Source organism: Mollisia scopiformis (assembly GCF_001500285.1).
Source record: "Mollisia scopiformis unplaced genomic scaffold LY89scaffold_3, whole genome shotgun sequence".
Classification (NCBI taxonomy): domain Eukaryota; kingdom Fungi; phylum Ascomycota; class Leotiomycetes; order Helotiales; family Mollisiaceae; genus Mollisia; species Mollisia scopiformis.
Window position 1 is genome coordinate 1,144,647 of NW_017263583.1, and position 15,219 is coordinate 1,159,865.

The window sequence follows — 15,219 nt, forward strand, 5'->3', positions numbered from 1 at the left end:
TTGCAGAATCCACTTGATATGATAGACCTTGGAAGAGTTCATCTCCTATCACACTCGTTGAATTTACAGCTTGGTTGGACCACGAGCCTTACAGTTGACGTGAATGCATTGCTACCTGACACACCATAAAGACCACTATGAACACCACTTTTCTTCCGTCCCACCCCCCTTGCATGTCGAAGCTTCGCCTATCATCATAATTTGAAATCCAACACTGAAAGGAATCTCAAATCACACATCGCACTATGAACCCGTACATCCAGACAATCATCCCAGAACCTCAAACTCATCTCTCAACATCGACCAAAGCTTGATCGGATCCTCAACACCCTGCGCATTAATAGCATCTCTAACTTCTGCTCCCATAGTCAGCAACATCCAGCCCACACAGACACCCGTCTTTCTTCTCCATTCTCTTGACTCTCTCTGGTGCTCAGCCCATGCTTTGTCGAATTCTTCATCATCGGCGAGCGAGTATGGGATAGGCGATTGGTCATCACCAGAAATGACGCCCCAGACACCTTGAGCCAGAAGCAGAGCGTGGATCTGAGACTTCCAAGCCTTGTATGTTTCGCAGGTGAGCGGAATGATCTCGTAAGGTGTGCCGATGCCCATTCCAGATCCCTGAAGAGCTGCTTGCTGGCTTGCAATTGCTACCCGAGGAGAGATTGGAATCTCGAAGTCGGTTGAGAGGAATGATACCGTAGTGCCGGTCAATGGAGGTTCGAAGTAGTTGTTTTCTTCTCCATTGTCTTCTTCGTCGGCGAAGTCTTCCTCCTGACCAGACATTTCGTCCTCAGCAGCGATCTCCTCGACATCTTCATCTCTCTCTGCATGGGCATCTTCATCGTTGGACTCATGGTCAGAACTTGCTTCGCCATCACTGAGCTCGTCGTCCAAGTTGTCGCTTGAATTGGCCCTTTGAGTACCGGTGTCTCCAAAATTCTTGAGAAGGAGTCGTAGTCGATTCGCTGGTGATTTGACCTGTGTCAAAATACGAGGTTCGGGAGTTGACTCTGGAGACGAGATATGTAAAGGATCGACCATGGCGTACACAGTGGCTGGATCTTGTCTGGAGCTTTGAGAGCGATTTGTATGAAATCCTCCCAAACCTGCCATTCCGTTCTCAGATTCTGCTTCGTCTTCTCCGGAAGATTCAAGGAGACCATCTAAAGCCTCATCCAAGATGATCTTCTTCGGCATATCGACTCCAGCATACTGGGCCTGAACTGCCGCGACATTCCACTCTGATGCGTAGATCGCAGACTTCGTCAGGAGATCCTGGGGGTCATTGGGGTTAACAAGTGTAGCCATTTCTGCAAAACCTGCAGTCCAAGCATCGTGTATACCCTTCATGACATCAATCTCAGGAATCTCAACAGCAACTTCAACAGGAACTTGAGTGACACGAGTACCCTTAGTCTTTGATGTGCGTCGCTTAGGCGCAGGAGGCGGCGGCTTTGGTACCATTGGCTCTTCGACAACGAAGACTTCTGGTGTATTGTCGAGAAGATACGCATCAGAGTCGACCTCGTGGTCTAACTCGATCGTCTCCGCGAAATAGGAGATTGGACACTCAACAACACCATCCCAGTCTTTCCTGAGCCAGATTTCCGTATAGGCCGCAAATTTGATTGAGAGGTTGTCCTTGGCTGTGCCAGAGTGGGTCTTCGCATCCTCCACGATACCTTTAGCCTTCAATGCCGTATAGTTGCTCTTCATTCTTTGGTTGACTTTGAGGCGCAACACATCTTCAACATTTTTCTCATGACCTTGTTCAGCAAATCCTAGCTCAGCAAGAAGCATGTTGAATGAGTTTGTGTGGCCCGTGATACCTCGCGCTCCATTAACCTTCATCCATAGCAGGATCTTCATCTCTTGCTTTTTCGTGAACTTGGTAATGGCTCCTTTTGTCATGACGGCGTTTATATCGAGACCGTCAATATCCCAAATATCCTCCAATTGTCGTCTCTTGAAAGGGAGAACTGCGTTTTGAAGGACCGGTGTGCCGACGGGAGTTGCAGTAGCGGAAGATTCGGCTATATCAGCGCTTCGTTCGCGATGAGAATGCTTCGATGTGACACTGCTGGAGGATTCGGAGAGTTCTTCGTCGTAATCATTTTCCGAATCTGCGATTTCATCTTCTGGTGACTCAATGGCGCGTGGTATAAATTTGAGAGCAACCCAACCCGAAAGTGAATGCTCCACAACCTCAACTTCAGCAATTTTGCGAGATTTCAGAAGAACGCCGTCCAAATCGCGAGCTCTATTGGAGGCCGAAGAGCTTGGAATTGGAGTTTGACTGCGTTTGCGTTTTAGAGAAGGATGGACTGGTCGAGGAATACTCGCTGCTCGAGCCGGAGAAGAGCTTGTAAAAGACATGGCTTGCTTGGTAACTCGTCGCGTTATCAGAAAGCTGATTCTGTCTGTTGTTGAACAGACCCACGAGGGGATATCGAGGTTTTAAAATTGTATCCCTATCCCCACCAAGTTGGGTGACAATGGTTGTTGAAGACAATGGTAAGGTGGAGGACGGATCGAGATAAACAGTCATGGCCGCCGAGCCTTGTCTCGGCAATAGAGGGACGCTAATCAATGTTATTGGGTGAGAGATTGAATGAATATTTGTCCTGTGTAGGACATTGGCAGACAAATAAGATGCTAGTCTGGTTCCTGAATCTTTACTTTCTCAGGACAAATTTCTAGGATATGTATTGAGTACACTTTAATGGTTTATCACATCTTCCAAGAGCTAAGAATGACGGGAAAGAGTGCTTTCGTTCATTTTGCTTCAAAGATGGAAGGGCTAAGCATGGTGGATCATTGAACACGATGCAAAGAGAACTCGTTAGGATCTTTCAACAAGAAGGTCATAAGAACGAACTCGAAGAGCGAGGAAGTTGCTACAAAGACTTGTCTTCTCACATGAAGTGAGCTTTGTTGTTCGAAAATATAGCTCTCAGCATGAAAAAGAAGTGCCGAGTGTAGCTTTGCAAAGGTATGATAGGCCTATTCTTGATGCTGCACTTGCAGAAGCTCTTTGCAAGAAATATCTAGAACCGACAAGATTTCGGAAGCAAGCAGAAGCACATAATCGGAGAAGAGAAATATTGAATGTCTTAGAAGTGATAGGCTCTTTCTCGCCAGGTGTGTTCCTTTAGATGCTAAACGCCGAACCATTTCTATATCTTATGGCCGTACATGTACAATCATACCCTCATGCCATTCATATTTTCTTACACAACTTTCTCCGCCTCTTCTACCAAGTCCTCGACTCTAAACTCTGGATCACCATTTCTGAATAACTCCAACAGCCGTCTCCTTTCACTCTTTTCTCCTCCGACCCCGTAGAACTTTTGAAGGCACATGACCAACCATTTTGCCTCATCCACACTCACTCCTCTTCCTTCAACAACTTGTCCTTGCAGCAGTACTAATCCCTTGTCTTGTGCTAATTCTAGATGATGCGTAATTGTTGTATGTGGTTGACTAAACTCCCCTCTCAGTTTGTATTCTGCCAAATGAGTGAATAACACGGTCACTGTGTTTTCCGCAGGGAATGCCCACTGCAGGAAATGTATTTCAGCCCCTTGGCCCTCCTTTGGCAGAGGAAGAATAAAATGAGGATGCTGCTTTGCAGTAGCTTCGATTGTCCTGTATACATCGAGTGGAATAACGGCACAGAGTGATTGGGCATCATTCACATGCCGTAGGCGCCAAATTGCTTCTAGCTCTTTCTGTGGCAAAGCGCGGGTCTTTTCTATGTCTAAGTATGAGGAGAGTGTTTTGATGCCCGGCGTCGAAGAAGGGGCTTTCTCGTTTGGTATTCGTGGAGGAGGGGGAGGTGGCGGAAAAGGTGATGTCGATTTCGGTGTTGTTGCTTCTGCCGGAGGTGGAGTGGCTATCGGTATTTGTATTGCAGCCTTCTTTTTGAGGGTTTGAATCTTGTCTTTGTAGACTTCTTTCAGTTCATTAATGTCTCGGAGACCTTCCCTATGTCAACAGATCAGCAAGCAGTACCAAATGTCTATGGGTACACTCGACTCACTCCTTTGCTTTCCTGTCTAGTTTCTCCTTGTATTTGGCCAGAATTCTGTCTGACTGCTGAGTGGCCAAAAATCTAACGTCATGCACTTGTGCCCATCTTCGTTGGGTAGCACGCAGATATGGAGCTGCACCGGATACCACATGCCGGAGAGCTGGGGTTCGCAAGCTTGCCATGATGAATGCAAATGCCAATGCCGTGGGGAAGTCGGAATGCAGTGATGGTTGTAGTTGACGAAAGCTCAGCCTTGACATTGAAGCTTGGACCAATGCGGCCGCATCACGTGTGAGTCCTGAAACGCAGCTAGCTTCCCCCCTTTTTATTGCTTTTGCTAAGCGACAGTTCCTAAACCCTTTCCTCTTGTACTTCTCGGTGCTCACTTTTCTAACTTCATTTGCCGACGACGATCAGTAGTTTCTGCTCAAGATGGATCAACAAGTAAGAGGGACGTACAAGTCGTACTAAGACGATACCAACCACTTTCTCTCCTGGCTGGTGAACACCGCCAAGGATCGCGGCCACCGATTTTCCTCTGGTCCGACTGCTGTTCCTAAATCAACAAGACTGAAAGGCAAAGCACGAAAGGCTGCCTCAAATCAGACGCAAACTCAAATTCCACGGGTCGAATTTCCTCAATTGAGCTTGAAGGACTTCCAAGCATGCGCCGAGACATTGGCCCGAGCCCGTGATCCGGTTGTCACCATTTCGCCTTCGATTCTTGGGCTTGCGAAGCGCGCTCTGTCACTTCGGAAGAAGTTCACAAATTGGTTTGCTAAACAAACGCAAGCCAGCGAGGATACTGTGCAGGGAAACCGTGGACATCGATACTTCAATGATTGGTTTGAGGACATACTCTTGACTCTGAAGCCATGTGGGGATGCTTTCTCGCTCAAGAAGCATCAACTCCCATGACTGAAGATAAACTACGGAATATATTTGAAGCCTTAGACCTCGATGAACCAAGTTTTGAGCAGCCTCCGTCCGAAGGAGTGAAAGCCACCAAACCAACGACGTCAACCACATGGACCTTGAAGAAGGATGAGGCTGAAGATGAAGAGAAACTACTCGCAATCTATTGTCTGTACGAAGATCTCAACCTTCTGCGTCAGGATATTGGTATGCTATGGACAGACTATCGTGCAGGGCGTTCAGACCTGGTGAGCGTGTCTGTAGCAACGAACGCTGCTCTTGAGTTTGGTATATACGTGGAAGCGGAATTTTTGGAAACATATCCAGATCTAACGACTGGTTATAAGATCATGATTGCTCTACTCTCCATTTTTAGATCACCAGGCTGGAGTTCGACATTTCTGGCAGTGGAAACTGAACAGATTGACAAGGGTTGCTATGTTGTTGTCAAACAAGTGCTTGGTTATTGGCTCAGCATGGATGCTTTAACTGCGTGGACCACCGTCACCAGCATAGACCAGATGGTTCTCAGTGCCGTGTGTGCCTCGAACAGCCAGGTATATCAACAAGATGTCCAAAAAGACATAGAATCCAAGGCTGCTGACGCATACGAGCTTCGCATCTTGAGATACAAGAGTGATTTGTTCTCAATTGCGAGCGAGGCTGCCGTCCACGAAGTTTTGCACCACGAGCTGCCTGTTGTAGATCTAGTTACGCAAACACTGCGTGACTCGATTGCAAATCGAGCCGGAGGCAAGTCTTTGAGTGCTGTTTTTTCGTCCCAAGCTTTCTTGGACATTAAAGAGATCATGGGCGAATCTGTTAGTGATGGTTTTAACGAGTTGCGGCGATTCAGAGATTATTTGGACGTACAACGCGATCTTTCGAGTCTTGTTTCGAGTGCGAAGGGTTCTTTGGATAAGATGAAACGCCTGATCGACGAAGACATTTGCCAACAATGGAAGAACGAGGCTCGGTCGCAGATGTTTCACGCAAATGGCTCTCGGCTGGCTGCAGATTCAGTTCCAGCTCCAGCTTTTAAATTACTCAAAGAGCACCCACTGCTCTGTGGTTTGTTACTATTCTACTGCCAAATGAATTTGCAGCGGGTTGGGATGCACTCGGCAGACAGCAGGATATCAATCCTTGCCTGTTCTCACTTGTACAATGCTGTCCAAAAAGCACAACTCTTATCACGGCAATGGGACGATCTCGAACACATTTTCTCCAATCATTCTGACAAAGACTTCTTCCTAGGCTCACGTCCTGAAACACTGACCACTATTCTTCGACAATGGGCTTTAGTCAACGGCATCTCCACGACTTTCTTTTCGAATCATGCTTCCAAATGTGAGATCTGCACTGGCTCATCACATCAATGATTTGTCTAAAGTCAGAGATAAACTTAGCTCCTTAAACTCAAAATCTTCCTAGCTTCCTGTAGGAGCACTAGTCGGACTGATTTTCGCTACACTTAATGAAATTGAAAGTCGGAGATTGTCCTTTAATTACGTTAGAATGCACCAACGGTGTGACCGATATCTTCAAAGTCTGCTACCGATGTCTCCAGGAACCCAGGAGGTGGCACGAAAGAATCCTAGCTTCAATGCAATTGGGGTTCTTGTGAGTAGACTTATCCTTCGAGAAGGGTCATTCGTGGCACAAATGGGTGTCAGGGGTGATGAACATATCTTTTCAGGCAGGGTGTTTGGTCCGATCGCTTCCAAAATGGCCGAAGTGATTGAAAAGGAGGGTAGTTGTCACAAAGATCTTGCCGAGAAAGGTGGAAAGTAAGGGAAAACTTGAAATCCTGTCGCGACACACTGGCTGACAAACTTCTAGACGTCGGAGGGGCAATCTGTGTAGCACGTGCATTCCTCAACCTCCTTGCATTGTGCTGAGCGAGGTGAAGATGCCTCTATGCGAGCATTTGGATAGGAACGTACAGCTGAAGTGGACGACTCTCTACAATGACCTTCTTGCGGTAGGGGCCTGAGTGCTTGCAACAATTATATAATAATACTCGGCATATGGTAGGCTCATGTCACTGTATCAAGTAGGGACGTAGAAGTTCTGGAAATGCGATGATGTTCACTAGAGAAACCCTAGTGGATTATTTCTAAGTCTCAAAGTCACTACTTGTATTAAGTGATGCGGCGTAACATCCGCTCATTATTGAATCTACTAGCTACTAGTGGAAGACTTCCAAAGAAAAGGCACATAGGAAATTTAAATCGTTAGTTTCGATACTGCATCTAACTTTGCAACTTACTTCTCTGAACTTACAAGTCTCTAATTCCGGGACCGTTCCGAAAGTCAACCCGTCTCAGTACCAACGCTAAAAGACTCTCTCATATCCTAGGGACGTGGCATGGTCTTTCCTCGCCTTTCTCATTTCCAGAGAAAACATTGTCGACTGGTGTTTCTCAGACCTGTTCTTCTGGTATTCCTCCTCTTCTTCAGCTGTATTATCGGGATCGGTCCAAAACGAAGCATCCATATGTGCCATGTTATAGCTTTCCCATATAGGTTTGAAGTACGGAGTAAAGAACAAATCTCCGTTCTCCAGATCAGCTCGAGGCACCTTCTTCCAGGCATCTCCATCAGCTGGAGCCCAACCCATCGGCTTTGGCGGCTTGACGGTGGTCCAGTACTTGATGCATCGATTCTTCTCGATGTTGAGTAGCTCGAGTTGTCGTGCTGCTTCAGCTGTTCGGGCTTCTCCCAAGTCTAGTTGCCATCCCGCTGGTTTGTCGTCTGGAAGTTCCGTCTTGAGCGGCGCAACAGGACGATCGGCTAGTATCTCTTCTGGGGTAATTTTCGAAATTAATAACTCGATACCATTCCAGTGCTTCGCCAGAGCTGTTGCGCGAGACTTGAATTCGTATGTCGTATCGTCTTTCAACAGGATTCTTGTTAATGCCCTGATGTTGGTTCTCGCATCGACTTGTTGAAGCACGTGTGCTGTCAAGTCATTTCTGGTTTCCAAGGACAAAAGGTAGTCAGACATGAGTTGCAGGTCATCGTTGGGCAATGGCGTGGGAGTTAATACACGTTGGAGATAACCCAAAATGTATGTAACTGTCGAATGTCAGTGCTAGAAGCGCATAGTCAAAGACTAAGTGGTTTCCGTACCTTCTTTGACCGCATTTTCAATTTCAGGAGCAGGCGGGCGATATTCCAAGGGGATCTCGGGCCAGACGCGCTCGTGTTGGGAGCTGGTTGCTGGAGCTCCAGGGCCAACAATTGAATCATACGAGGCGGTGCCGCCAAAGATGCGATCAACAACGTACTTTGTCCCGCTCATTGTAAGTATTGCAAGTAAGAACAGTTTAGATGAAGGAATACTGAAGGACATTTGCGACGACATTTGATATTTGTATCGCGCGCCCAGAGTTCGCGTAGGCAATTGCTGATGCTAACAGGGGTTGGCGACACCCAAAAAGCAGAAAATAGACAGGATTCAGGCTGCAGCTCTAGGCAGGATACCGCAAAATAATGACTACTGTTAGTGATTGGAGAAGTTGATACACAAGATCAGTACCTAAAGGGAAGTGATTTAGGCAATAAATTCGTATGATATGGTCATTGGGCTGTTTTCGTTGTAATAGTAATTCATTTTGTACAACGCCGAGTACAAGTTAGAGCTGGCTAAAAGGCGATTTTTGATATCTTGGCAAGCCTTTCAATAGCAATTCAATGTTTCTCTCATTTCGGCTAAACATGTCCATTCTCCTACAATGCACTCCTAGCCCATTTCAATACTGTCATCAGAATCCCATATCATCATGCCTCCCCGCAGATAACAGCCGTACTCCCAAGCTTTCGCAACAATCAGCAATAAATTCTCTCCTTCTAAAGCCGATACACTCACCGAATAACAGCAGTTCCCTTGCGTATGCCCAGGCGTATTCAATTTACAAGTATACTGCTTCAAAGCCGGGTTCGTATTCGCCTGAACCTTCGCTGGCGAGCCTAGAGAATCGTTAGTAGCTCGAAGCGTTTGCGTTGAACAGGGAAATGCTCACATGCAGAATAGATGCCGAAGGAGATGGTGCCGCTGCTGAACAGCGAAGAAGGATTGCAGCATTTGCCAGCAAGTGCGCCGCTGCAGCGGAAGCTGGCTGCTAATGGACTGGCGGCGAGGAGCAGGAGAGGGAAGAGGTGGAATTGCATGATTGTTGATTGTCGTTCTTTTCTTTGAGGTGATGGAGAGGAAACAGATCACGTCTCTTAAATAGAAGTGCTGTGCCCCGGGTTCTGATAGTTCCAGAGTGCTGAATAGATGATGTGAGCCATCTGAACAGCTTTATGGGCTTACTTCATTTATACTGGAAATGCTAGTACTTGACCTTGGCAGAACTCAATTGTGGTCCGTAATCCATCTGAGGTACAGATCTGGTTCCCAAAAGTAGTTTGTGCGTGGAAACATGGTAGACAAAATGCTTTCCTGCTCGCACATAACTCACGTACTTTCGATGCCAAAAAGTTAATGATTAACAATTTGAAGACCAACTTGAGCAATGAACGGCGAGGTACGGAAATATATCTGAGCGGTCAACTAGAGCAAAAGACGTGAAATGTGACACTAAGTCTCGGGCCATGCTTCATCTGTGGCCCAGTGGAACCCACCGATCTCGGACTTGACTACATTGTATCTCTGACAACGAAATCTTCGCATCTGATTCTGCGTGCGACGAGAGAATCCCGACGACACAGTCGTGATAACAATGAAATCATGTGATCGGATAGGAAAACTGTTTTCTCCCTCCTTCCGCTCTGCATAACAGGCATTTGGCATAGAAAGTCAAGCAAAGTTGATGCACTAGCATCTAGCATGCGCATACGACAGGACAATGCACTGTAAAGTGAAGGGCAAAGTGCTATGCAAAACCGTTGTATATCTGGAATCTATGTCCAAATCGTCCCAGATGTCTACCCATCCTGTTACCGCCTATCCCAAAATAATATCCAAGCAACCACATGCAGAGTAGATTTATAGCTTAGCTTTCTCGCCTTTCTTCTCTTCCTCCTGGGCTCGAACTTTCAGAACTCTGCGAAGAATTTTACCTGAAGCGCTCTTGGGTACTTCATCCACGAATCTTACACCTCCTCGCAATTTCTTATGACTGGCGACTTTCTTCGCCAACCAATCTACGATATTTTTCTCGGTCTCTTTGTTGCCTTCAACTCCCTTCTTCGGGACAACATAAGCCCTTGGAACTTCTGTAGCTTGCTCGTGGTCTTGGATGCCAATCACTGCTACATCGTCGATATCTGGATGTGAAATCAAGAGTCCTTCCAGCTCGGCCGGTGGGACCTGGAAACCTTTGTACTTGATGAGTTCCTTTACTCGATCGGTGATGAAGAAATTGCCGTCCTTATCTTGGTGGCCAACGTCGCCAGTCTTGAAGTATCCATCTGCGGTCAAGGCGTTCTTCGTACCTTCTTCGTTGTTGAGATAACCGAGGAAGATATTTGGTCCCTTCAACCATAACTCTCCTGTTTCTCCTGCTGATACTTCTTTCTCTTCAGGTGACATGTACTTCGCAGCTTGATTGGGAAGTAAGCGACCCACAGAACCGATGTGTGTACGCCAAGTCTCCCATGGCTGCGTGTGAGTCGTGGGACTTGTTTCGGAGAGACCGTAACCTTGCTTGATTGGTATCTTCAGCCGATCATATACAGCTTCCACAAGCTCGCGTGTGAGAGGCGCCGCCCCGGAGTTCATCATCCGTATCGAGCTGAGATCGTACTTCGAGACCACTGGGGATTTCCCGAGTAAGAGGACAATCGGTGGGACAACGTATGCAAATGTGATGCCGAATTTCTCAATGTGCGAGCAGAACTGTTCGAGGTCGAATTTTGGCATGACGATCAATGTGAATCCCGAGTAAATGGACTGGTGGATCAAGCAAGTAAGACCCTGTACCCCCCATTAGCTATTGTCTCCAAGACCTAGACATATGGTACTCACATAGATATGGAAGAAGGGCAAAAAAGCCATAATCTTGTCTCCTTGACCGTCCTTGCCTCCCTTCCAACTCAGGTTCCCACCTTCTCCAACTTTAATCATCATAGTATTTGCCACAATGTTGGAATGGCTCAGCATCACTCCCTTAGGATGCCCTGTCGTCCCCGAGGAGTATACCAAAAATGCAAGATCTTTCTTGGGATCAATTTTTGCTTTCCTAAACCTCGTGGCTCCCGAAATATTTCTCACATTCGTGAAGTGCTTGAATTTGGCAGTCTCGTCCTTCTCATCGCCAATCAAAATAATCCTGTCCTCCTCAATGCCAGCTTTCTTGCATGCCTCCAGTGCTGTCTGCAAGAAGGGTTTTTGCGTTGCTAATGCCTTGGCTCCCGAGTCCTTCAATTGGAATGCCAATTCCTCAGCAGTATATCCCGGATTCGCAGGCGACACAATGCCTCCCGCCCACAGTGTCCCCCATAATATCGCAGGTGTGTCGATACAATTTGGAGTATATAACGCTAGAACATCGCCCTTCTTCCACTCCCAATTCGCCTTCAATCCCTTTCCAAAGTCAAGCGCTGTGCTTCGAACTTGGCCATATGTGTATGAACGCTTCGTATCGGGATTGATGTAGATTACTGTATCTCAATTAGTATTTTGCGCCACCTCTGCTGCTTCTCGCAAACGCTCAATTGAATGCTACCTTTATCATCAGGAAAAGACCTGTCTTTCCGCTCAAATAGAAATGTCCATAGATCCACGTTCGGGATATCTAGCTTGGGGTATGCTGATTCGGTAGGCATTGCGTAAGATTGATTCCCACCAGCAGAAGAAAGACCCAGATATCGAAATCAGGAACCCAGGCAACGTAATTAGGGAGGATGTATGCGACGATAGAAGAAAGGACGATTCCGACGACAACGTTGACCGTAGTGTTAAGAGTACTCATCTTGGTGACGACGGCCGGGGATAGCGCTCTAAATACTCGAGGCGGGCAATCGGTATTCACTGGTCTCGAATCTCCACAGAACGTCACGAATTGGAGAAGTTTGTCAGGAATGGGATGCCGAACCGAGGCACCTTCTCCGTATGGGGAAAACCGTTGCCGAATGTGTGGGGGTACACGTGACGTTTCAAAAGTGCTACAAAATATCTGAAGTGATATTCAGATGAAGATATATATATGGAGAGGAAGTTGGGATGAATGTGAGAGAGGTTGATGCTGTTTTTAATTACTGATCAAACACAATGCGTTTCCAGTCTCGCTAGTTTTGCCCCTTGAATACTCGCCTCTCATAAAATGGCGAGCGCATTTGGTGGACTCGCAATTCCTGACTTGATGTTCAAGTTCTGAATTGTCAAGAAGAAAGTTGATCTCCCTAATTGATGCAATTCTTCTGCCAAGGTTTCTAGATCTAGAAACTCCACGATACTTTGACCCCACCCTGCTCGAAATGTCAGCACGTGTGCACACACCTCATCGAGCAACATAAGAAAGAAGTCGACCTACCACCAATAAACACTTGGTGCAAGCTCCTAGCTACACCTCCTATTGTTTTGTCCATAGGTAAACTCTCAAAAGCAGGGTTGTCTGCACCGATAAGAGCAAGCTTCTTCTCCCAAAGCCAAGCGAGCGAATCATCGCTACAATTCATACCTACAGATCCCAAATTTGGATCCCAAGGAAGAATTTCTTGGTTGTACGATGTTAGATTCAAGTAGGCCTTAGTCCAGCCTGTGCGGATGAGGAGCATATCTCCAGGAAGAGACCAGTTGGAAGGTAGACCTTGCCAAGCCGCAATAGCATCGAGGGAGCTAGTGTTAATCCCATATCCCTATGGCATTATAAGTGTCTAGAAAATAAATGATAACGAAACACAGGACTAACGGTAAATGCATCGAAGGTCATGTTTTGAGTCAGAGCCCAACCTACGAAATCAAGAAGCACTCCCCGTCCAGCGATGCCTTTCTGGGCTGCTTGCTGGATACCTAGAACTTCGGTAGGAGCAGGGCCTACTACTTGATCGAAATTCTTGTATGCGATTAGCTATCTTTTCTCCTTTATTACTTCATTTACGGGCATAATGAGGGACTTCCACATGAGCAAGTTACGAAGTGACATACCTCGATCAAGTCATTATACCATCTTCTCCCAGTCAGTTCCCTGGTTCTCATCACCACATGATTTACGCAAACTCACTGATATGTAGTAGTGTTTCCATCCGTTGAATATGGACTACACAGATCAGCCCGCATCTTTTTTTGAATACACCTCAAGCTTTCAGAATTTTCAACTCACAAATGCCTCAATCCATCATACTGGGTACTGACTTGCGTGTTCAGCACGACCACATCATCCGTATACCCATCTCCAGGTTGAAAAAGATGATTTAGTGGTTTCCGGTTTGGATTGATAGGAGTCGTGAAAGCGTTCAAATCCATGCTTTAAATTTATTAGCCTGCGTTTTCTATCATTACCTGCCGCAATTCGCGCGATTTGCGCTACGCGCGCAATATGCGCTATTCGCGCTGGCATCCGTTGCAAGATGTCTAGCGCAAAGCTCCTTGAATTTTCCAAAAGAAAACATTTCACAAGAAGATGGTTACTACTGAAGAAGAAACTCACTTGAGGTTAATAGCTCTCCCCAACTGAATCTCGCCCCTCGCAGCAAGAATGGTAGCATTAGTGATATGATTCAACGCTCCTTGAACATCGTCTGCGCCCTATGTCCAAATTAGCTCCATCTCCAGATCCGAATGCAGATGCACTAACCCAAACTCCCCAAGCAGCTTTGGTGGGGTAAGAAGGATCCAATGGCAATTGATCATAGGTAGGCCAATTCGTATAAGGATCTTGAGTATTAAATTGTCTTGAGACCAAAACTTTAGGATTTAGAGCGGCATGCGGATGTGCTGAGACAAGGGAAATTGCCGACACCACGGTGTATAAAGAAGACTTCATGATTAAGAATAGTGAAACAATAATTTGACAAAATACACCTACAGGAAGTTCGACAGGATTTTATACTCATAGTAACAATGTCAAAAAAATCAAGGAAGAACGGATAAAAACTCTTCCAGCAAAGATGGGATGGGATGGATACTTTTAGTTGCTGATGCGGGGTATTGTGGGGTACATTGATACTCCAGCAAATCGTCCGTTTAGCAACCAAAGCACTGGAAATTGGCCCTGAAGATCCATCACCGCTGCTGTTCAGGCACTTATCAAAGCCTACAGAAGTCTCATCTCATAAGCTTATTTCCGCCCAGCAAGGAATACGCGAGCCGCGAAGCCATATATCAAGCTTCATCCCTGGAATGTTCAAGCAAGTCACATCACGTCGAGTAGTGCTAGAATGGGAAGCAAGCCGAGTGGCTGATTCGCGATAGTCTATCTACGAAAAGGCACTGGTAAGAGCACCAGTTCAACAGAATGACTACCCACCAACCCCGAACCCAGGCTCCCCGTTGTCGAAAAAAGTCTATGGGAGGTCAACAAACACGATCGGACGCTCTCGAGCCGCCACGACAATCAACATGCCAACCTCTGACTGAGTGTCAGTTTACATTTCCCTTTTCACGCTCAGCAACCATCCTCCATCCATAGCTGGGAAAAGCAGATCTGTTCACTGTTTTTGGCCCACCTGTCATTGGAAGTCAGCAGTTGTCTTTCAAAGTGCAGGTATGCTCATATGTACTGTGGTATTGTATACTCCAACAAGGGATTGACTTACACAAATGCTCCACTAACATCATCTGTGAGTGAGAGTCTTGCCGTGCCACTGTCGTCTCACCAACTCGTCAATGGCGTTTTTATTTTTGAAGGGCATTTAAGCCGTAAAGAAATCGCCTACGATTTCCAAGGTCGTCGAGTAGTCATCAAACCGTAAAAGAGATATTTTCATCTTTGGCTAGAGTATTCACTTTCGACACCGAACCAAGCCATGCCCACCCATCGGTGGAGACTTCTGATACCTGCAGCAGAAGCAAGAAAATCAAATGATGCATAGAGAATTAGGAGTGCCTGTCGTCACTCCACCACAAAAGTTTCGCCAACCGGCCAACCTTATGATGGTAGTCCACGAGATACTACACGGTCGAGTGTATCGAAGACTTGACTTGATAGATGAAATCGCTGTTATGCTGTTAGTCTAATTGTCAGGACAACAAGGATCAACTCACCTACAACGATTCAAGATAACAACTGTCTTCGCCCATTTTCTCCTACGCCTCCTTTCTTGACAGATATCCTAGTTCCCTCGCCGTATGGTTGACCATAGTGGCTCCCTGT

General features: G+C 46.5%; 7 protein-coding genes across 7 annotated transcripts; 1 reads left to right on the forward strand and 6 right to left on the reverse strand.

The window, feature by feature from the left end:
• Positions 1-267: 267 nt before the first annotated feature.
• On the reverse strand, positions 268-2,382 carry LY89DRAFT_714387 (uncharacterized protein; the record flags this gene model as incomplete). Its single annotated transcript, XM_018218127.1, has 1 exon — positions 268-2,382. One exon carries the CDS (start codon positions 2,380-2,382, stop codon positions 268-270), a length of 2,115 nt encoding a protein of 704 aa, XP_018076991.1.
• A 736-nt stretch (positions 2,383-3,118) lies between these two features.
• LY89DRAFT_636830 (F1F0 ATP synthase assembly protein-like protein Atp11) lies at positions 3,119-4,263 on the reverse strand. Its single transcript, XM_018211501.1, has 2 exons — positions 4,049-4,263; positions 3,119-3,993 (listed from the first exon to the last, which is right to left on the reverse strand). Exons 1-2 carry the CDS (start codon positions 4,219-4,221, stop codon positions 3,237-3,239), a joined length of 930 nt encoding a protein of 309 aa, XP_018076992.1. The 5' UTR covers positions 4,222-4,263; the 3' UTR covers positions 3,119-3,236.
• Positions 4,264-4,914: 651 nt separating this feature from the next.
• On the forward strand, positions 4,915-6,336 carry LY89DRAFT_728758 (uncharacterized protein; the record flags this gene model as incomplete). The annotated part of the gene is made up of 1 exon (XM_018219301.1): positions 4,915-6,336. The coding sequence occupies one exon, from the start codon at positions 4,915-4,917 to the stop codon at positions 6,334-6,336; it is 1,422 nt and encodes a 473-aa protein (XP_018076993.1).
• Positions 6,337-7,292: 956 nt separating this feature from the next.
• Positions 7,293-8,261, reverse strand: LY89DRAFT_728759 (uncharacterized protein; the record flags this gene model as incomplete). The annotated part of the gene is made up of 2 exons (XM_018219302.1): positions 7,293-8,035; positions 8,090-8,261. The coding sequence occupies 2 exons, from the start codon at positions 8,259-8,261 to the stop codon at positions 7,293-7,295; spliced, it is 915 nt and encodes a 304-aa protein (XP_018076994.1).
• A 479-nt stretch (positions 8,262-8,740) lies between these two features.
• LY89DRAFT_728760 (uncharacterized protein) lies at positions 8,741-9,130 on the reverse strand (the record flags this gene model as incomplete). Its single annotated transcript, XM_018219303.1, has 3 exons — positions 8,741-8,776; positions 8,829-8,929; positions 8,983-9,130. The coding sequence occupies 3 exons, from the start codon at positions 9,128-9,130 to the stop codon at positions 8,741-8,743; spliced, it is 285 nt and encodes a 94-aa protein (XP_018076995.1).
• A 709-nt stretch (positions 9,131-9,839) lies between these two features.
• On the reverse strand, positions 9,840-12,086 carry LY89DRAFT_636832 (acetyl-CoA synthetase-like protein). Its single transcript, XM_018211502.1, has 3 exons — positions 11,632-12,086; positions 10,932-11,566; positions 9,840-10,880 (listed from the first exon to the last, which is right to left on the reverse strand). The coding sequence occupies exons 1-3, from the start codon at positions 11,729-11,731 to the stop codon at positions 9,951-9,953; spliced, it is 1,665 nt and encodes a 554-aa protein (XP_018076996.1). The 5' UTR covers positions 11,732-12,086; the 3' UTR covers positions 9,840-9,950.
• Positions 12,087-12,221: 135 nt separating this feature from the next.
• Positions 12,222-13,890, reverse strand: LY89DRAFT_777704 (uncharacterized protein; the record flags this gene model as incomplete). Its single annotated transcript, XM_018222156.1, has 8 exons — positions 12,222-12,373; positions 12,439-12,763; positions 12,817-12,960; positions 13,053-13,074; positions 13,129-13,164; positions 13,228-13,371; positions 13,555-13,652; positions 13,702-13,890. 8 exons carry the CDS (start codon positions 13,888-13,890, stop codon positions 12,222-12,224), a joined length of 1,110 nt encoding a protein of 369 aa, XP_018076997.1.
• Positions 13,891-15,219: the final 1,329 nt, after the last annotated feature.